This window comes from Pholcus phalangioides, unplaced genomic scaffold (genome assembly GCF_987345545.1).
Source record: "Pholcus phalangioides strain wild (caught in Gottingen) unplaced genomic scaffold, Ppha-v1.0 ptg000001l_1, whole genome shotgun sequence".
Classification (NCBI taxonomy): Eukaryota; Metazoa; Arthropoda; class Arachnida; order Araneae; family Pholcidae; genus Pholcus; species Pholcus phalangioides.
This window is the reverse complement of record NW_028301594.1, coordinates 29165018-29183292: the sequence shown is the minus strand read 5'-3', so window position 1 is coordinate 29183292 and position 18275 is coordinate 29165018. Positions and strand designations below refer to the sequence as shown.

Here is an 18275-nt window from a genome sequence, read left to right as displayed (position 1 = left end):
TCAAACTTACCTAGACGATTGATGATTATGCATAGTAATCACATACAACATATCACATTTACCGTAGCATATACAATGAATGAGATGAACGCATTTAATTACTATTAAATGTTTTATATTGAATATATAGCTTTCTTTCTTTCAATCAGAGCACAACTCAGGTCTATCACCATTTATGGGTGATTTACTACCTAGTGAGTTGTGCCGGAGGTGTAACTGTGTGTGTACCTATGTAGTGTCGTGTTTGAGTGATGTGTTATGATTGAATTACATTTGTTCTGTTTGTAGGTCTGTTGCTCTCTGTAGCGAGACTTTTCAACGGGGAGATCGGCTCGCATTCGCGCCCTGAAGTTGGAAAACACAGAAAACCAACTTCAGCAGATATTTTGGCGTTTATTGAGTGAATACATTTTTATTATATCGTCCGATATCGGACACGTAAAAATTCCCGACCTCTTTACGACGTCAGACGGGTATCGGTACGACATCCTAACGATATCTTTGTGCTACTGGGGTTCCTTGCCCCTTCCGTTCTCTTTTTTAACATAAACTGTCGTCACTCATGCAAAAATAAACCAAATTATAACAACTGCTCCGTTTTCATGTAATCCACCCTTACATTTTGCATATTTCTTACTGGCAATGAAAGCATTGAAAACCATTGATAAACTTGGAAAACTTGGGAAAAAAAAAATAACTAAAACACCGGAAACGAAAATGTATTTATTTTAATTTCCCCGCAAAGAATATACACAACGTAAAGAGAAGGAAAGAGATTCTTTCACACACAATAACGTCCTTGGCGAATATCCTGGATAAGATAACAACATATCATAAGTGTTTATCCCCGTATTCAGTATCTGGCAGAATTTAACGTACTCTGGTACGAAGGTGGTGGCTCGTACTCTGGAGGCTTAGAGTCTTCGTTATGCGTTCTCTGCTCTCGAGTTACGAGCGGTGCAAAGACGACGGTGCGTGAAAGTACTCGTCCTCGTACTGTCTGTCTGCTCTTACAAACATACCACACTGCATAACCTAGCGCAGCTATCGCTACTACAACCAGCATGAAAATTATGATACCCGTGAAGTTGATTGAACTCGGTGTATCTGTGAGGGGGAAAGAAAGAAAATTCAATTTTTTAAAATTGGTTTAATTTGGCTCAAATTCGTAAATAGTTTAAAAATTCTTAAAAATTGAAAGAATTGGTATATTTGGATGCGGTTTTTTGGTAAAGAAAAAAAATTACATTTTTTGTCGCTAGAGAGCACTACACAAAAGCAAATCACTGGAAATATGAAAATCAGAGTCGTGTAAAATGTAGGGTGTATGATTAACAGTTCATTTCTGAATTTTTCTGTTACTGGCTCTTCCATAAGGTTTTCATAGTGATGTTGGTATTATTGGATAAAGCACTATTAGTGAAGTTGTTTCCCCTCAGCCACGAATTTCCGGCTAAAGTTTTACGAACGTTTGCGGAAACAGAATAGATTGAAAAAAGGTTCTGGTCCAATCATTCCTGTCGGACTTCCGTGCAGTGTCCTCTATCGGAAAAGGTTTGAACTCAATTCGAAACTGGCTATACAGTCGCCCCCCCCCCCCCGTATTCGCGGGGTTTTTTTTTCCTTTATTTGATTTTTTTTTTTTTTTTTTTGCAACACTCAGAAATCGTCATTCATAGTGTTTTGTTTACAAAATTTGAGTTTTTCATGTTCAAGATGGCTAGGTAATTACTGTCATCACTAGAGCCGTGGCAGCTCTCAAGAGAGAAACAGTCATCTCGGGTTGGATTAACATTTGGCCACAATGTGCGCTAAAGGACACAACCATTTCTACAGAGCCAACTAAAGAGACTATAAAATACATTGTCACGTTAGCGAAACAGGTGGGTGGAGAAGGGTTCAGTGATATGTATATAGAAGTAGAACAGCTAATTAATAGCAATTCAGAGGTATTGACCTAGGAGCAATTAATGCAGGGTGACTGCTCCTGAAACGGAAGCGGTACCAGATGAAGAAGATCAAGATAAAGAAGTAGAAGACAAGTTTTTTCACCATGAGTAACAACGTTCAAATCAGCAATAGATTGTTTAGATGACATAGATGTACCTCTATGGTACGCTATTTGCATGTAGAAAAATTGGTAGAGGAAGCCTTGTCATCATATTCCAACATACTTGATGACATGAAGAAGAAACGGCAAACAGAAATCACAATGTTATTTCAGGAAACATCGCCAACAATCCCTGCACCCTCTTTTAAATTCCCTTATACTTCTGCGTTACCCTGCTCTTCTCATGCTGTTCAATCAACGAGATATACAAGAAAAAACTATGGTTTCGGTTATTCGCGGATTTTCCGTATTCGCGGTCACCCCCGGGACGTAACCCCCGTGAATACGGGGGGCCGACTGTATCCGTCTGCCTCTCCCGTCTTATAGACAGCCATGACCCTCTCACTTGTTTTTAACAAGCTCAACTTCATTCAGCTCCAAATCTCTCATAATGTTAACAATAATTGTTCATGCCATAAGACAGCGTTTCTCAACCACATCATCCATACCGGGCCGTGACATCATCCATACCGGGCCGCGAGTGATCAGCCGTTTCATTTTCCCTCATTCATTTTCTGTTGTTCTTGTGTTTGACGGGCACTCACAAAATGACTCACAAAAATGAATGAAACCGGGCCGCGGGCTAGCCAAGGTTGAGAACCACTGCCATAAGGTATCGAGGCGTGTTTGTTGATAACCGATGTCGATGGCTCTGCCTGGTTGAATGGTACACTGAGTTATTCATTCTTTGTCACGTTTAATTACACATGTACATACATTTACTTTTGTGAATTTATCTGAAATTCTTTCCGGGCTTTTATTTTTGCGTCACAATTTATAAGTTCAGCTTACGTGGTTGTTTCCCTCCTCCCCTTTCTCCTGAAGAACACTTGCATGACTTAATTGGCAAATTGGGAACTTGTTGTGGTTTAGGACTTAAGCTTCTGACAAAAAGATCTGAACTAGTATTCTGATGGTGTCATTTACCCGGACCATATATTTTTTTTTCTCTCTTCTTTCTATTAATTTACAAGCCCTTCACATCTACACAAACTTGTCTATAATCCCTTCAATAGCTATCAAAGACAGTCTGTAAGCAGTGCCGTCTTAACGCATGGGCCCACCCGGGCACGTCCCGGGGGCCTCACAAAAATGAGATCCGGTTGAAATTTTCTAGGAGTTACCAGGTAGGGTCTTCGAAAAACCACTTGGCCCGGGAGCCCATGAATACTCTTAAGACGGCCCTGTCTGTAAGTCGCCAGATAAGGGCTAGACAGCGACGTGAAAAATTAAATTCGGTCGGTTTATTCAGCTCGTACGGAGGAGAAAGCTTATGGGAGTTCGACGACTCAGTACGCCTAGAGAAAATGCATCTACCTCAGTCAGTTATTACCATTGTACCCCTCTTCAGAGAGTGAGTGTGTCTAGTGTTGTGTATAAAGTTAGGGCTACATAGTAAAATTAGTAGGATTTTTGCTTGCCTTATTTCACTAGAATGCTTTATCTCACACCATATTCCACTTAACGTCCCTCCCAAATCATGCGTCGTGGCACACCCCCCCCCCCACTTGATTTTTCCCCCATGATTCCACTTAGAATATTCTCAGGCCCATATGGCACATGGTTGAAAATCACCTTTCTAACCAATCATCTTGTCTTGTTTAATCCAAAAATCTCCGAGGACAAACCTTTTATGCATGATATTTTCAAAATATTTGTAGTGTAAGTTTGCGATAATGAAAAGTGTGCCATACACCGCCTGTTCCTACAAAGTAACCAGTTTATTTCACTCAATCCCCCCCCCCCCCCAGAGACAACAAATTCCACTTTTGCTATTCAGCAAGAAAAATGTCGAGCCGTGAATGTAAACGTGCTTTACGACCGCAACGTTGTCGAAACAAAAGTAACCGACAACCCAAACTTACTTGACACGTCGCAATATTCTCCTGTATAACCATCATAACAAACGCATTCCTCAGTAATTAAATCGCAAATGCCATGAAAACAGGGGACGCTGAAACATATTTCGGATGCCACGAGAGCTGCGGGAATAGAGAAAGAAACTCATAAATATCTAAACAAAATCAAGACAAAGTAATATAAACATGAAGCTGTTGAAAAAGAAAAACGTATTAAAATATCCGTAAACACATTGTAACTAAAATGCTTTGCTTTTTTACACAGTCACTGACTCAAGCCATGTTTTTCGGGAGAAAAAAAGGACCCCATTACGTTTTAGTTTTTATTCTACGCGTTACTACAATTTATTCATCAATAATCTGCCAAGTTGTTTCTTCTGAATTCGAAAGCCAGGTGGCAGCACATTTTGAATACATACCATGCATTTCTCAGAGACAAATAGCTATTTCTACACAATACACACGCACAGAACGAGAGAGAGAGCATTCTTGCATGCTCCAATTAACTAGAAATTCATCAGAACGTTTAACAGGTGCATATGCGGTTAAGTAGTATTTATTAGTAGAGCCATAGTTCCGCTCAGCAACTGAGAGTTAAGATTTGATGTCCAACCCAGGGGGGGGGGGGGATCTCTGGTCAGCGTGATCTCAGTGGTGATAATAATTTTCTTCAGAAGACGACACTCACTGCGTGTCGAAGTACATTAGGGAGGAATTTTGTATCTTTCCGTATATTTGCCTCAGGCCGGGATATCACTATAAAAGTTTGATAAAACAACTTTTATAAAACTTGAAAAAGAAAAAAAACAACCAATAAGCCTGTTGGTTACATTCGCTCGAATGTAACCGATACGCTTATTGGTTGTTTTTTTTTTTTTCAAGTTTAATAAAATGTATTTTATCAAACTTTTATAGGGTAATCCCTGTCATATTCTTGGTGATTTCTTAATATTCTTGAAAATAGTGTATAGTCCTCCGACCACGAGATGAATTTTCGCAGCGTCACGTCACGTCACGTCGGATGATTTTATTCAATTGTTTTTTGGTAAAACGATTGCACATCGAGAAAAGTTCATCAGTGACTGAGCTTTCACGATTGGCATGTCCTTCTAGGATAAAATGGAATCGTTTGACGTGACATGACATGCCGTAGCCAAATCTCATCTCGTGGTAGGAGGACTATATCTACCCTTCCAAAACGCCATAAATGCACTTTTTTTGCCTATTTTAATCTTTTTTTGTAAAAATGCCTCTTTCGAATTTTTCCTGCCATACATGCCTGCTCCGAAATTGTTTTCTATTTGTCTGTGAATTTCAGTTGCCATATTCTGTATAACTTAGATATTTTAGGCACTGAGAGCTTCAAAATGTAAATGCAAAGGCCACAACAGACAAACTTCTCAATGAGGTGGCTGAAAAAAAATAATATGGATGCAATAAAAATTCAAAAATTCAACACAGCCTAAATTGCTTTTTTTTTTAAATTTCAATTCTTATTAGAATTAATTTTTATCAGAAAGCCCTAGTCCTTTTCTAAAGGCAAATGGTGCCTGAGACTTAAGACATCTCATAAAACGTGGTGTTGTCCGGCGTGGCGAAAGGTTTTTCATCTCTGCTGTGCACGATTTTCAGATAGCAATCAACATACCGATCTACATCTCACCCGTATTTTAATTGTAATCAATTAAAACATTACTAATCGAAATGTAATTACAGTTATGCGCTAACTATTCTTCTCTAATTTTACCTCCCATTATTTTGCATGTTAGCTAATTAAGCTCGTTGTATTCGATTAAAGAGGAGCCCGTCAAACTAAGCTTGAAGGATTACAAACAATTTCTTTTGGCATGATAGAATCAACTTGGCTTTGTAACAAAATGCAGTTATTTTTATTTAAAACAGTGCACGTCGCTTAATGTGATCGCATCGAGACTCAAGGTTCCTGATAACAATGAGCAATTGATAATTATATCCGAAAAATTGAAAAGTTAATATGATGATTGCACGTGATGTGTCCCATTTCATCGAATGGGACACAACTCGGTTTTTCTTTTTCCCACATAAATGGTTGTAAAATGTTCAATCGTGCCATTTCCCTTTTCAATTGTTCTAAAACAGGATATTCTTGATTCAAGCTAAAAAATCCTGCTTTTCTTATAATTATTATTGAGCCATTAATGAGGACTTTGACACTGTCTAATGTGTTCAACGAATCACGAAACATTTTTTTAATTTACGGAGTAGATGTATGTGCATTCAACAGATCTCTTGAGGAAATCTTCCGATCGAGTAAAAGATTACTGTGAAACTGAAGGACACTGATCAGTAACTGAAGGAAGGGTCTTTTGTTTTTGCATTACATTTATCTATAGGTATGCTATTGCAAAAGTGCTTCATGTGTATATGGATTATAGCTGCTACTACTCCCCGAATAGGGAATTACTGTGAACCAAGTGTGGAAATGTTTATAAACAAGAAAGGAGTAAACTTTCTGACTCCCTACATAGTCTTGCAGGTTGATTATGATAATTCCATTATAACTTATAGGAGTGGAAGGGTCTGGTTCAACTTGAGCTTCAAAATGTGCAAAATGACAAAAGAAATAACATAAACCAAAAATCTTGATGACTATATAGAAACGAATTTTTTCCCCATGGTATGGTATTAGCTCGTTTCGTAATTTGCGAAAATGATCATAATACAGTCGAATCCCGTTTTAACGAATTCCGTTATAGTAAAAATCTCGTTTTAACAAAAACTTTTCTTTTTTAATTCCCCTGATAAGTTCACATAGGAACAATGCGAAAACCTGGAATTCCTTTATAACGAAACTTCGTTGTAACGAAGGGATTTCTCTGGTCTTTTGGAGTTCGTTATAACGAGATTCGACTGTACAGAATGATTGCATCAACCCTGATTCTAATAAGCGGCGTCGACTGCGTAAAACAAAAACGAAGTAAGGGAAGTAAATTTTCAGAGACTTAATATCTTATATAGTTTTATTATTTTTCCTTTTTTCCATTAATTATAAATACCATTTTTAGTAATTGTTTCAAGCATTTTCTGCCCATAGGCGGAGATAGACTTTGAAGTCTGGGGGGGGGGCACGATTATGATGATGATGATGATGTCATTTCATCTATACGAATATATATTCATCTATAGTCGAATCTCGTTATAACGAACTCCAAAAGACCAGAGAAATCCCTTCGTTACAACGAAATTTCGTTATAAAAGAATTCCAGGTTTTCGCATTGTTCCTATGTAAACTTATCAAGGGAATTAAAAAAGTTTTTGTTAAAACGAGATTTTTGCTATAACGCCCCCCCCCCCGTATCTCCGCCCATGTTTCTGCCTGCCTATTTTCACTGTTTTCAGTGCCTAAACTTCCAGTCTCTACTGATTATAAACTGCTTGAATTCTGTCCGTTTCTGTTTCATATTGCAGATATAACGTAACCGGGTTCGATTCCCGTAGAGGCAGAAATGAATTTTTCTTTCCAAAAAAGAAATTAACATCTGTCCAAAACAAAATCAGCATCTTCACACAACATCCAGTTTTCTGTATATATCTTGCATAAGCAAGTGGAGAGCGACATCATGTCATAAACGAGGAGCTTATTTCCAAAAGGGTTTTCTTATTTTCAAAAAAGAAATTTTTACAACTTTTTTCCGAAATGCACTTTTTAGGGGTTTATGAATCTTTGGTATAACTTCTGTCAAATTATTCAATCGGGATTATTCAAACGGGAATATTTTTGGTAGCAATTGCAATATAAAGTTAGTCGTTTCTATCAAAAGGGAACAAACATAATCCTCCTTTTTCAACATATACTTTGGTATTTTTCATCTTTCGATAACGGACACACATGAGACCGAAAATTTTGTCCGCTAACGAGGAGTGTCCGTTAATGGACAGTGAGATAGATTAAGTCCCGTCGATGTAATTAAAAATTGCGCCGGTATTATGGAAGTCTCCGCTAACGGGAGGTTCCACTATAGAATGATCGTGTCTCTTATGTTAATGACGACAGGGCAGTAAGGGTACCTTCCTAGGCTAGTTAAAACCTTCTGGAATCAACAGGTGACGTAGAAATTTACAATTTTTCAGACTTGACTAGCTCAAATTTTGATCAAAAAAGGTAGCATTTCCGTTAATTTTCTTTCAAAACGGAACATTTCCATAATTCAAATGGAGATAACTCTCTTGAATGTTGATCTAGAAACATATAATATTTACATATTCTTCTACCATTCCTATATGCTACCTGTTGGGTTATTTTCTACTTTTTCAAAGCAAGTTTTTTACTTGTACTGTAAATTTAACAAAAGTGGAAATGATCTCTGTTGAAAACAACTCAAATATAATAACATACGTAAACATGTCAACAGAAACACAAATAACGAGAAATTATCAAGATGGTATGATTTGAAAACATACTTATTAGCCACGTGAAGATGAGGCTGGAAGTTATTGCGAATCCCATGATTTTCTTCTTTCTTCTCTGATTATGCTGTCAAACTCGTATAGGTAGGAGTTATACAGTTCGAATTCTACTTTATCAAACGATATTATATTTTTTTATCCCCTTTTTACATTTATTTTTGAGAGCTCTTTAATGCATTGGAAGGGTGGGGGGAAAAATACAAGTTTTTTCCATTTTTCCTTTCTATCTAACAACACCTCTGATTTGCTAACCGAATTCCACGTGACTGGTAGTTTTATTGTTCCATGAATGACATCACGGCTGCTTTGTGAACACTGATAAGCATGAAATAGGAGAGATTAAAATAACAAGCATATAACCATAACAAATTGCCGCTCCATAAATAGTTTTAATCACTTGTATAACTTGGAAGAACTGACATTCAGCACAAAATATACAAGTTAAGGGGAAAGTGATTTCGACCTGAAATAATTTTGCGAATGGAAAGACATACAGCTATGCAACTTTAATATAACTTTCTATTACTGTATAGCGACGTAGTGATGCCTCGGAGAAATTTCCTGATCCCTAATAACATACTAGATACATAATTATCTTATGGATAACTTATTCCGGTCTTCCCTACGTTCAATCCGTAGATTATACGGCGAATCAAAGTTGTTTTTTCCCTAAACATGACCACTAACCCCTTCCATTCCTTAAGATTTCGTTGTTAGTGAATGAAATTTGCATATTCGAATTATACATAGATTCAGATAATATGAAGACACTTTTCTCTCATATTAACGAAATACACATGTTTGGGAACATACTCCGCCGCAAATTAAAAAATGGCTGATTTCGTAATAATTTCTTACTAATCTTTTTAATAATCTCTTTCATCGTACGAAGTCAACTAGAATGAATCAAAACTACTTGATACAATAAGGCTGTAGGCATCTATTGCTCTCGACAAGATCTTATTATAAAGTTTTAGACTGACGATGTGCAAAATTTTTGGTTTTCTGGGCCGTATTGAAAAAAGAAAAAAAAAAATTCAATCCTCAATTTTACTAATGAGGGCCAAAAAATGCCAATAACAGCTATTGAGGATACTTCGGAGCCAAACTTTCCATTCCGAACCAAATCAAACGAGTAGAGCCCGGAAGTTCAGTCAAAATGCCATAAATGATTTTTTTGTCTATTTTCAAACTTTGTTCTTTTATTTGTGATGTGAAAATGCCTTTTTTCTTTTTTTTTTCCTTTAATGTCATAAATACCTATTTCGACGAAGTTTTGTGTTTATTTGTGGTGAATTTTAGAGGCCATATTCAGTAGAACTTAGATGTTTTTAGCACTTGAAATATTTAAGATTAAGCACTTGGAATATTTTCAGAACTTAGATATTTTTATTGAGAACTTCGAAAAAATTTCTCTTTGTGAAATTTTCAACCCTTGAACTTACTGATCATCAGAAAATCTTCCTCTTCCTGCCCCCGTCTAAACGCAAATAGACATAAGTGCCAGAGAGATAGGAAAAACTAAAACTTTAATGATTTACACACAATCATGCCTATCAATATGGTAAGGGGGATGGCAAGTACGGACAACTCGTGTCGTACAAACATGTGTTGGTAATTGTATTTTTTATGTATATATGCACACAAAACATAGATGTAAATACAATAAAATTTAAACGCAGAGAATATTCATGTATAATGTAAATCCTCCCATCCAAATGCATTATGTAGATACCATTATGTAGTACTCCATGCATATTTCAGATATGTCACCTGAAGAGCGAATGAAAACAGAAAGGGGGGAATGCAGACAGACAGAAGGAGATGGCTTGTTAAAAATTAGATAGAAGTTTTTTTTTGAGCAGGAATACGTATGGCGGAGGTATTTAGAAATGTGAGTATGTCTTTGAAGGGCAAAAGAAGTGCATTCCTTAAGTAGGTGAAAAAGATCATTATGGCTGGTTACAAAACTGACAAGGTTCATCAGGGTTAAATTTGGGCGATATACCTTTGTTAGTATCAAAGAGTGAAGAGGTGCCTGATCATATTCCTACGAACCACCAAAGGAAGACTGAAGAAAAGGTAAGATTGCAATTACAGCGTAAATTCAAAATTATCGGCAAAGTGGAAATGATGTTGAAGCCGACAGTTGAGATCTGTCCTCTTGAAGAGAGATATGAATATAGTTTTTAGTAAGAGAGATGTTAAAAATGCAGGTGTGAGGCAAAGAGGGTGCGTGATTCAGATATCAGATCGACCCATAGAGTAATAATAGTAGTATATATCTTTAATCTATATGGATCGACAACAGCTATTCTAAAGGGACTTGAGTGAATTTCTACCTTTGCCTGAGATATCTCGTCAAACTTGATATGCTTTATTTCAGTCACCCCGAAATATCTCAGGTTCTTCAGGTAAAACGCTTTTATTTCGGCATCGACGAGCCCAAATAGGCGTTGAAGTTATTTTTACAGTCAAACGTGCTTTTTCCATTCCCCCCCCCCCCTAAATCGATCAACTGCTAGTGGACGGAGTCAGCTTTTGTTCAAAGTTAGATAACAGAAGTATAGAGGCTGTGTTTTCCCCCCTTTCTTTCAGCATGGTAACGAAATATGCGCTGAGTATAACTGATACAAAAAGATTTTTTTCCCCCAAAAAAAAGTATTTTTTCCCTTCCTACAAAGCCACACACTTCATGGCATGTGTCTTTGTATCATAGTGAGGGAAATAAAAGCGATTGGTTGAGTCGATATTCGTGGTTTCTTGATCGGGGAGACATTTATCAGCTCACAATCGAAAAAAAAATTCTCTAAAATAGGGGGCAATTTGTAAAAGGTTTAGTAATTTTTAATGCGTCAATTATAATGCGGATCAGGAAAACTTTAAAAACCGCTTAAAGGGTTAATATCGTAGCTTTTGTAGTAACTTTCCTTTTTTTCCATTAATTATAAAGCTCTTCTTTAGTGCCTATTTTAGACATTTTTAGTGTCTTTTTGTCTGCCTGTTGTGACCATTTTTAGTGCCTAAACAACCGGGCTCTAGAAATGAGTAATGCTCTATCCTCCCATCTTTGTTGGTAAATAAAACCCGAAATTACCCGGGGGGGAGTTAAAAAATGTATGCTTGTGCGTAAAATTGTTCGTTGCGCCGCATTTATAACTATTCTGGATGGACATAACGCACTAAATAATATCGGCAGTGATTGAAAATTATAAACTGAATATTTTCATGTTTGTGATGCGTGTTTATCGGACGACGCAGACACACACTCCTTGCAGGTGTAAGTTTTATTTTTTTGACAAATAAAAAACACACGTGCAGTCAATTGAAAGAACCGTATTGTCCATATGATGGCAGTGGCGCTTGTCCAACAGCAACTCCGTGTTGTACTGAATTGTACGGTGGCGGCGGTGGTGGATATCCGGCATACTGATTCTGAGCGTTAATGAGAGAAACGCTGGTATGTTGCGGATACGGTAGTGGGTTGCGAAGGATCGTCGATGTTGGTTGGTTCAGTAGAACTCTACCCGATACATTCTGTCTTTTTTTACAGACGCACCACACGACAAGTCCGGTCAAGACAACAACACCGCAGATGGTGCTCAAGCCAATGTAGAAAGCCGTGAATTCCATATCTGAGAGAAGTAAGGAAAAAAAATATCTGATTTATTAACAATAAAGGATTTTCATTTAAAATAATCACATACATTTTTTTCCAGAATTTTAATTGTATAATAAATTGCATTTAATAAATCACACTTTTCTCGTAGGCGCTTTCACCCTTGAAAGCCATCTTAAAAAACACCTGAATATTCAACTTTAAGTGCTGCCCTCTGATGAAAACCCTCGAAGTTCACATTCACCATAATTCCGACTCAAAACTTACACAATCCTTCAAATTACTGCCGCTGTGGTGGTCGAGTGGTTATAGTGCCGGACTCGTGATGCGAGGATCCGGGTTCGAACCCCACAGTGGTGGTCGGCTGAAGTTGGTTTTCTGTGGTTCCCAACTTCAAGGCGCAAATGCGAGCCGATCTCCCCGTTAAAAAGTCTCGCCACAGAGAGCAACAGTCCTACAACGGTAAACCATTCAACCATAACACTTCACTCATAGTTTGTAAAACTGGGGGCAGATGACAGCACTACACATAACAAGCATTACACAGAAACACACTTTACGTCAGGTTGCACTACACGTACACGCACATTCCCGCATGTACCGATTCGTTGGGGGGTTCCGCGGGGGGGGGGAGGTGCATGTGTGGTGTAGCAGTAGTAGGTAGGGGCTCGGGGATCCATGATGTTCTTAAGTCAGCCACCTCGTTGGGCAATTTGCCTGTTGTGGCGTTGTATTTGTATTTGTATTTGTATTTGTATAAATCAGGACTCAACCCCCTGAGATCAAAAGAAAAAATTCTACATTGAAAAAAAAATGCAACCCACACATTTGTGGCACCACGGTTTCAAAGGGTTATTATAGTTTACGTAATTCAAGTGGTATGAGAGTTTAGTTTGAAGGTATCTCACCTTTTCTGTCACAGAACATGCCGTGATAACCGGCCCAACATACGCATGAATATTGTCCGTAAGCGTCCAATTCGCATACTCCATTCTCGCACCAAATACAGCTGGCTGAGGTTGAGCCTAAAAAATATATAAATGTACAGACAGTACTTGTATTTTTTAATATGAAATTTCAATTCAGTACAGAAATTTTCAAGTGGGGAGGGAAGGGATCTTTTTCTTATTTTGTGGTTAATTGTCAATGTGATTTGGAGAAAAATCTAGATATTTTTAGTACCAAAATAGCTGTACTACAATGAATGAATGAATATCTCTAGCACAGTAAAATTTTGAGTTTTCTGCATTTGTGAGTGCTTCTTCTGTTTGGAAGCATAGATAAATGTTCGATAGATTCTTGGAAGGTCGGAACAACTACAAACGTTGACTTCTCGCATCATCCTGCCGCCTTTTTAAGTATTGAGTAATTTCTTGACATTTCATTTCATTCCGAGGTGCTCAATTTCTCTCGGTGTGTGTTTGTGAGTCTTCAAGTTGGTTGCATTGAAAATCAGTGTTAATTGTTCCGCACACTTTCGGGTGATGTGTAAGCGTGAGAGCATGACCTGGCTATTGATTTCTATCGCCATGTCAGTGCGAATCGTTCTGTCCTGTTTAGTATGATAGTTGATGTTGTGGGTTCAAAACAAAAACAAAGAAACCCCATAGTAATGAATGCATTAAGAGAAACGAAAAGATGCATCATATCTAATGGGGGGGGGGGTATGAAAAAATTAAATAAAACAACACAAAAGAGCCAAAATTTCTTTTGTTCGTTAAGAGAAGTCGACATATACATTCAGATAAACATCTAATTTCTCGAGGAGAAAAAGGCGGGTACCGTCTAGCATATAAAACTATCGTGATAAAGTGATACAGCATGCTTTGCTTGGTGGGATTTTTTTTTGCACGACAATTTTGAAGATATGAACATATGATAGGGAGATGATAATATATCGATGGTAATATATACGATGGATGACACTGAACTTTAACCCTTTCATTTTTTGAGGCATCATGCAAATTTTTTGCAACATAACAAGAACTATCATACAAAATGATAACAACAATAACACCATGGAAAAGCGTTCTAGAGTAGACAGACCTCCAACACGATACTTGCATAGCAAAAAAAAAAAAAAAATCAGACATCTGCCATTTTCACTTAAAAATATGGAATAAAGGTGACAGCACCACCACAACACGAAACACGCATATAACTATGACAATATTAATACGTTAGAACCACACACACACTCACTTCCGGTATGTACCAATTCGTTAGAATTTCCCCGGAGGAATGTGTACGAGGTGTGTGAGCGGATGATTGTGTTGATTGTGTCATTGGATAGTTTGGATCACCCAAACTCCCTACTAACCTTTCAAGAGTTTTTGAAATTTTTCTGATCCGTATTATAACCGATACAGTGGAAATCACTAAACCTCCTAAAAAACATGCCACCTATTTTCAAAAGAAGGATATTTTTTTCCGATTGTGTGAGCAAATAAATGCCCCCCCCCCCCCCAATCCAAAACAAAATAGCCACAATAAAACAAGGAAGAGGAAAAAACTATCATTTCTGTTCTTTCTACTGTCATCATAACCGTATACTACCTCGAATGGAAAGGAAAAACATTCTTTATCTTCCCTTCTGTTATCAGACTTTGAATATAAGTTAACTACGGCCACTGCAGTTGATTGACAGGACGGAGGGGGGGGGGCATATTATCAGTCATAGCTCTCTGTACATAGCCATCTGGGCTAGGGATTGCCGAAATGAGAGAGAGGGTTTTAAGAATACGAGATATTCCGGGGTTGTAAGGTTAATGGACGGCATTTGATTTGCTTTTTCTTTTTTTTGCGGAGAAGAAACTTTTTTGTTTGTTCATTTAGTCCGATACGAAACTTTTTTTTGTTTCTCAAGGAGTTTGATGCTTTGCTGAATACCTGTGTAACTTCATCTAACTAAAGCCAAGTCACTATGACGTCCTTGTAGATTGTTTTTGCTTAATTCCACTGCACCATCAGATGCAAAATCTGTTCCATGAGAACTTACAGTGAAATCATAAAAGATCAAGAAATACAGGTACAGCAAATAATAATTTATACTTTTTTTTCAAAATATCTCCCCTCACATAATATGCAATGGTCACATCGTTCAATCCACTTTTCAAAGCGAGTAGGGAAAGCTGCCTCAGTGATTCCTGCGCAGCTGAAATAACGACAACATCTACAATAATAACGTGATCCGCACGCATTCCCAAGGGATCAGCATGATCCGTCCAGGGAATTTGTTAGTGTTAGTAAACATCCATGCCCGAACCGGGATTCAAACCCAGACCTGCACAGTGAGAAGCTAGTTCCCTAACCACTCGACTGCCAGGCGGCATCTTCATTAAATTTTGTCGTACTGAGCTTCTCCTTCAACGTTGAAAATGGCCATAAATCGTATGACGTGAGATCCAGACTGTAAGAGGGTTGTGACGGGATTTTAATACTGCATTTACTAAGATATTGCTGAACAGAAATTGAGACATGCGGCCGGCTGTTATCGTGATGTAGCTTCCACTTTCCTACCCGTTCACGACGCTTTCTTGATATGTATTGTTGCTAACTTTTAAAAACTGAGAAATAATATACATGTAAATGCATCATTAGAAACATGTAACAAGCCCCCCGCCCCCCCCCCCCGCCCGCCCACACCAATGATCTCACACCATGCGATTTCTGACAGTTTCAGATGTTGAAAGAGAATATCCGTGGGAGAATTTGGTTATTTTAGCTGTGTAGGGTTCACTGAGACAGCTTCCAAGAAAACGCCTTTTCTACTTGCTTTGGAAAGTGGATTGAGCAATAGACCATTGCATATTATCTGAGGGAAGATACTTTGAAAAAGAATAAATCCTTTTTTGTTGCACATATATTTGTTGATTTTTATTCATTTTTTCATTTGAACACACCTAATGATGGAGGTAATAGAAGTAGGCATTATGTTGCCTACCTCTCCGAAATGGTGTTTCTTAACTAATAACTAAAGCAAGGAAGTTTATTCACTGAAACAGTCAAAATAGGCAGGCAAAAAGGCATTGAAACACAGTCAAAATAGGTAGGCAAAAAGGCACTAAAAATGTCTAAAATAGGCATTAAAAAAAGCATTTATAATTAATGGAAAAAGGAAAAGTAACCAAAAGCTTCACGATATTAAAAGGGTCCGAAAACTCATGGTGAAAATACGTACGTTGTAAGTGGGAAAACACTTTAAACGGGAAACCTCGATCAGCGTTGGTGAAAGTTCGGACCACAAAAATAAAAGGGAATAAGCGGAAACACATACCGGGGAAACTTTATAAGCGGGATCTACTGTCTACAATGATGCCAGAAGAAAAGCAGTTGGAAGTTTTTGTGGAAATTCATTCGAGTAGAAATCAGTGCTGCTCGTCATTCAAGAAATATCAGTGTAACATTGGAAATAATAGAAACAATGGAAATATGTATCGATCGAAGCGAACGTATAGGCATATAAAAAAATGTATTCCCGCTCAAAATTTTTACATGCCCTGGGCGTGACGGACTATCTGTCCAGCCCTGTTTCCCTACATTCAAAGCATAAAATAAATAAACTTCAGAAATGCATTACAATGGCATTAAGTTTTTTAACGTTATTCAAGAATAGTTCAGGCTCATGAAAGCAGAAGAAACATTGTACTAACCGATATACAGTATATATGTTACTGCCAAAGCCCGCAGTTGACCACTTAAAAAAGGGGCCAGCCCAGTTCGACCTGCTTATGTCCGAAATTCGGAGTTTTACTGGCTTTAGCTAGCCCCTATATATCAATCCCTATACATCCCTATATCGATCCCTATGATTCAAGGTCATCATCACGTTGGCATATTTTATTTTGTGATAATTATGGCCATTTATAATTAGCCATAGCTAACCATAACAATTATGGTTAGCTATGGAAACCCTAACGATCAAAGGAATCTGAATATCGATATATCTTATATACATACACAGGGATGTATAGGGATCCTCATATAGGGACTGGCCAAAGCTCAGCAAAAGCCCGAATTTCGAACATTGGTCGAGTAAACTGGACTGGCCACTTCGCGAAGTGCCCAATTTCGGGCTTTAACAGTAACATATATACTAAATAATCAATTATTCTGTTAATTATTGAGAAATCGATTTCTCGGATAGGAAAAAAACCGATAGTATAAAAAATATAGGACCAAAGTTTATACGTGTAAAATTACAAAGTAATATTCAAATTCAAAGATAGATGACGCTAAAAACCTGAACTAATTTCTTCAGGCGTGCATGAAATCGAAACTTAAACTGAATCGAAACAAAATTTGCCCACTGATCAAAATAAAAAGTAAAAATTATATTAACCGATATTTTACTGCACAACAAATTTCTCTATATTTGAGTTCAATTGTAATAAATTTTATTAAAATAATAAATGTGTGAAAACATGAATTTTTTTCAAAATAAGGCATAGGCCTAAATATATTCTAATGATATTCATCAATTCAGAAATTAATGCTTCAAGTCAACAGCAGAGGACGCTAGTAAAGACTAAGAGGAGGTCGGTAAAAGATTGCTGAAAATCTGTCTTTCATGTCATGATTGCGAGATTTGTGTGTTTGGATTTCAAATAAAAATTGACATCTAATACGCAGTTTCAAAATCCTTTGACAACTTTGACAACTTAGAAAAATTATTTTCTCTTACTCACCCACTAAACTGAATATAACCGAAGAAATCACACTTATCACTAACAAAACATCCATAAGTATGAACAAAGGAAAAAAAATTCCGAAACGAATGAAATTCTTTCTCACCTAAAATATCGATTTATGTTTGAAAAAAAAAAGAGAATTGCTCTGCTTTGTGGTTCGTCTATATCCAGATAAAACAGTAATAATGGCAACACTTTTATCTCTGATAAGGTCCTATCGGTTCAAAACATAATCTGTATTCCCCTTGTTGTACACTAAAAAGAAACACAATGCAACTACTTTTCCGATTGCGGGCAAAATGAGAGAGAAGAAATACGCATCAAAAATTATACTTCTACTACTACTGAAGTAAGACGTCAGACATCTTCAACCTGTTACTCGCGAACCCTGAAGCACCAAGAGTGCTCAATGTTTATGTCAGATTTCGTGCTCGATAGCACTTCATCAACTCTCCTATTAAATACTCGGTAAAAACTACATTCAAGAATTACGATTAAATGCAGATTTCAAGCATGCGTATATAAACGTTGCCGTAAGGCATATATGCTCA

General features: G+C 37.3%; 2 protein-coding genes across 3 annotated transcripts; both read right to left on the bottom strand.

Moving 5' to 3' along the window:
• Positions 1 to 711: 711 nt before the first annotated feature.
• On the bottom strand, positions 712 to 8581 carry LOC149090294 (uncharacterized). The gene is made up of 3 exons (XM_089233901.1): positions 8410 to 8581; positions 3976 to 4092; positions 712 to 1107 (listed from the first exon to the last, which is right to left on the bottom strand). The coding sequence occupies exons 1-3, from the start codon at positions 8453 to 8455 to the stop codon at positions 854 to 856; spliced, it is 417 nt and encodes a 138-aa protein (XP_089090027.1). The 5' UTR covers positions 8456 to 8581; the 3' UTR covers positions 712 to 853.
• A 3109-nt stretch (positions 8582 to 11690) lies between these two features.
• On the bottom strand, positions 11691 to 17898 carry LOC149090293 (uncharacterized). Of its 2 annotated transcripts, none has more exons than XM_089233896.1 (3): positions 17828 to 17898; positions 12943 to 13059; positions 11691 to 12050 (listed from the first exon to the last, which is right to left on the bottom strand). In XM_089233896.1, exons 2-3 carry the CDS (start codon positions 12959 to 12961, stop codon positions 11737 to 11739), a joined length of 333 nt encoding a protein of 110 aa, XP_089090022.1. In that variant the 5' UTR covers positions 12962 to 13059; positions 17828 to 17898; the 3' UTR covers positions 11691 to 11736. The 2 variants fall into 2 exon arrangements, with proteins under 2 accessions (XP_089090022.1, XP_089090018.1); XM_089233892.1 differs by having other exon boundaries at positions 17722 to 17863.
• Positions 17899 to 18275: the final 377 nt, after the last annotated feature.

Bases quoted from the DNA above. Each gene is read 5' to 3' on its own strand.
- LOC149090294 (XM_089233901.1), bottom strand. From the start codon at position 8,455: ATGGGATTCGCAATAACTTCCAGCCTCATCTTCACGTGGCTAATAA. The intron at 4,093-8,409 runs GTATGTTTTCAA...CTATTCCCGCAG, and splicing joins CATCTTCACGTGGCTAATAA to CTCTCGTGGCATCCGAAATA. The intron at 1,108-3,975 runs GTAAGTTTGGGT...TCCCCCTCACAG, and splicing joins AGAATATTGCGACGTGTCAA to ATACACCGAGTTCAATCAAC.
- LOC149090293 (XM_089233892.1), bottom strand. From the start codon at position 17,776: ATGGATGTTTTGTTAGTGATAAGTGTGATTTCTTCGGTTATATTCAGT. The intron at 13,060-17,721 runs GTGAGTAAGAGA...TATATTTTTTAG, and splicing joins GGTTATATTCAGTTTAGTGG to GCTCAACCTCAGCCAGCTGT. The intron at 12,051-12,942 runs GTGAGATACCTT...TACTTCTCTCAG, and splicing joins CATGTTCTGTGACAGAAAAG to ATATGGAATTCACGGCTTTC.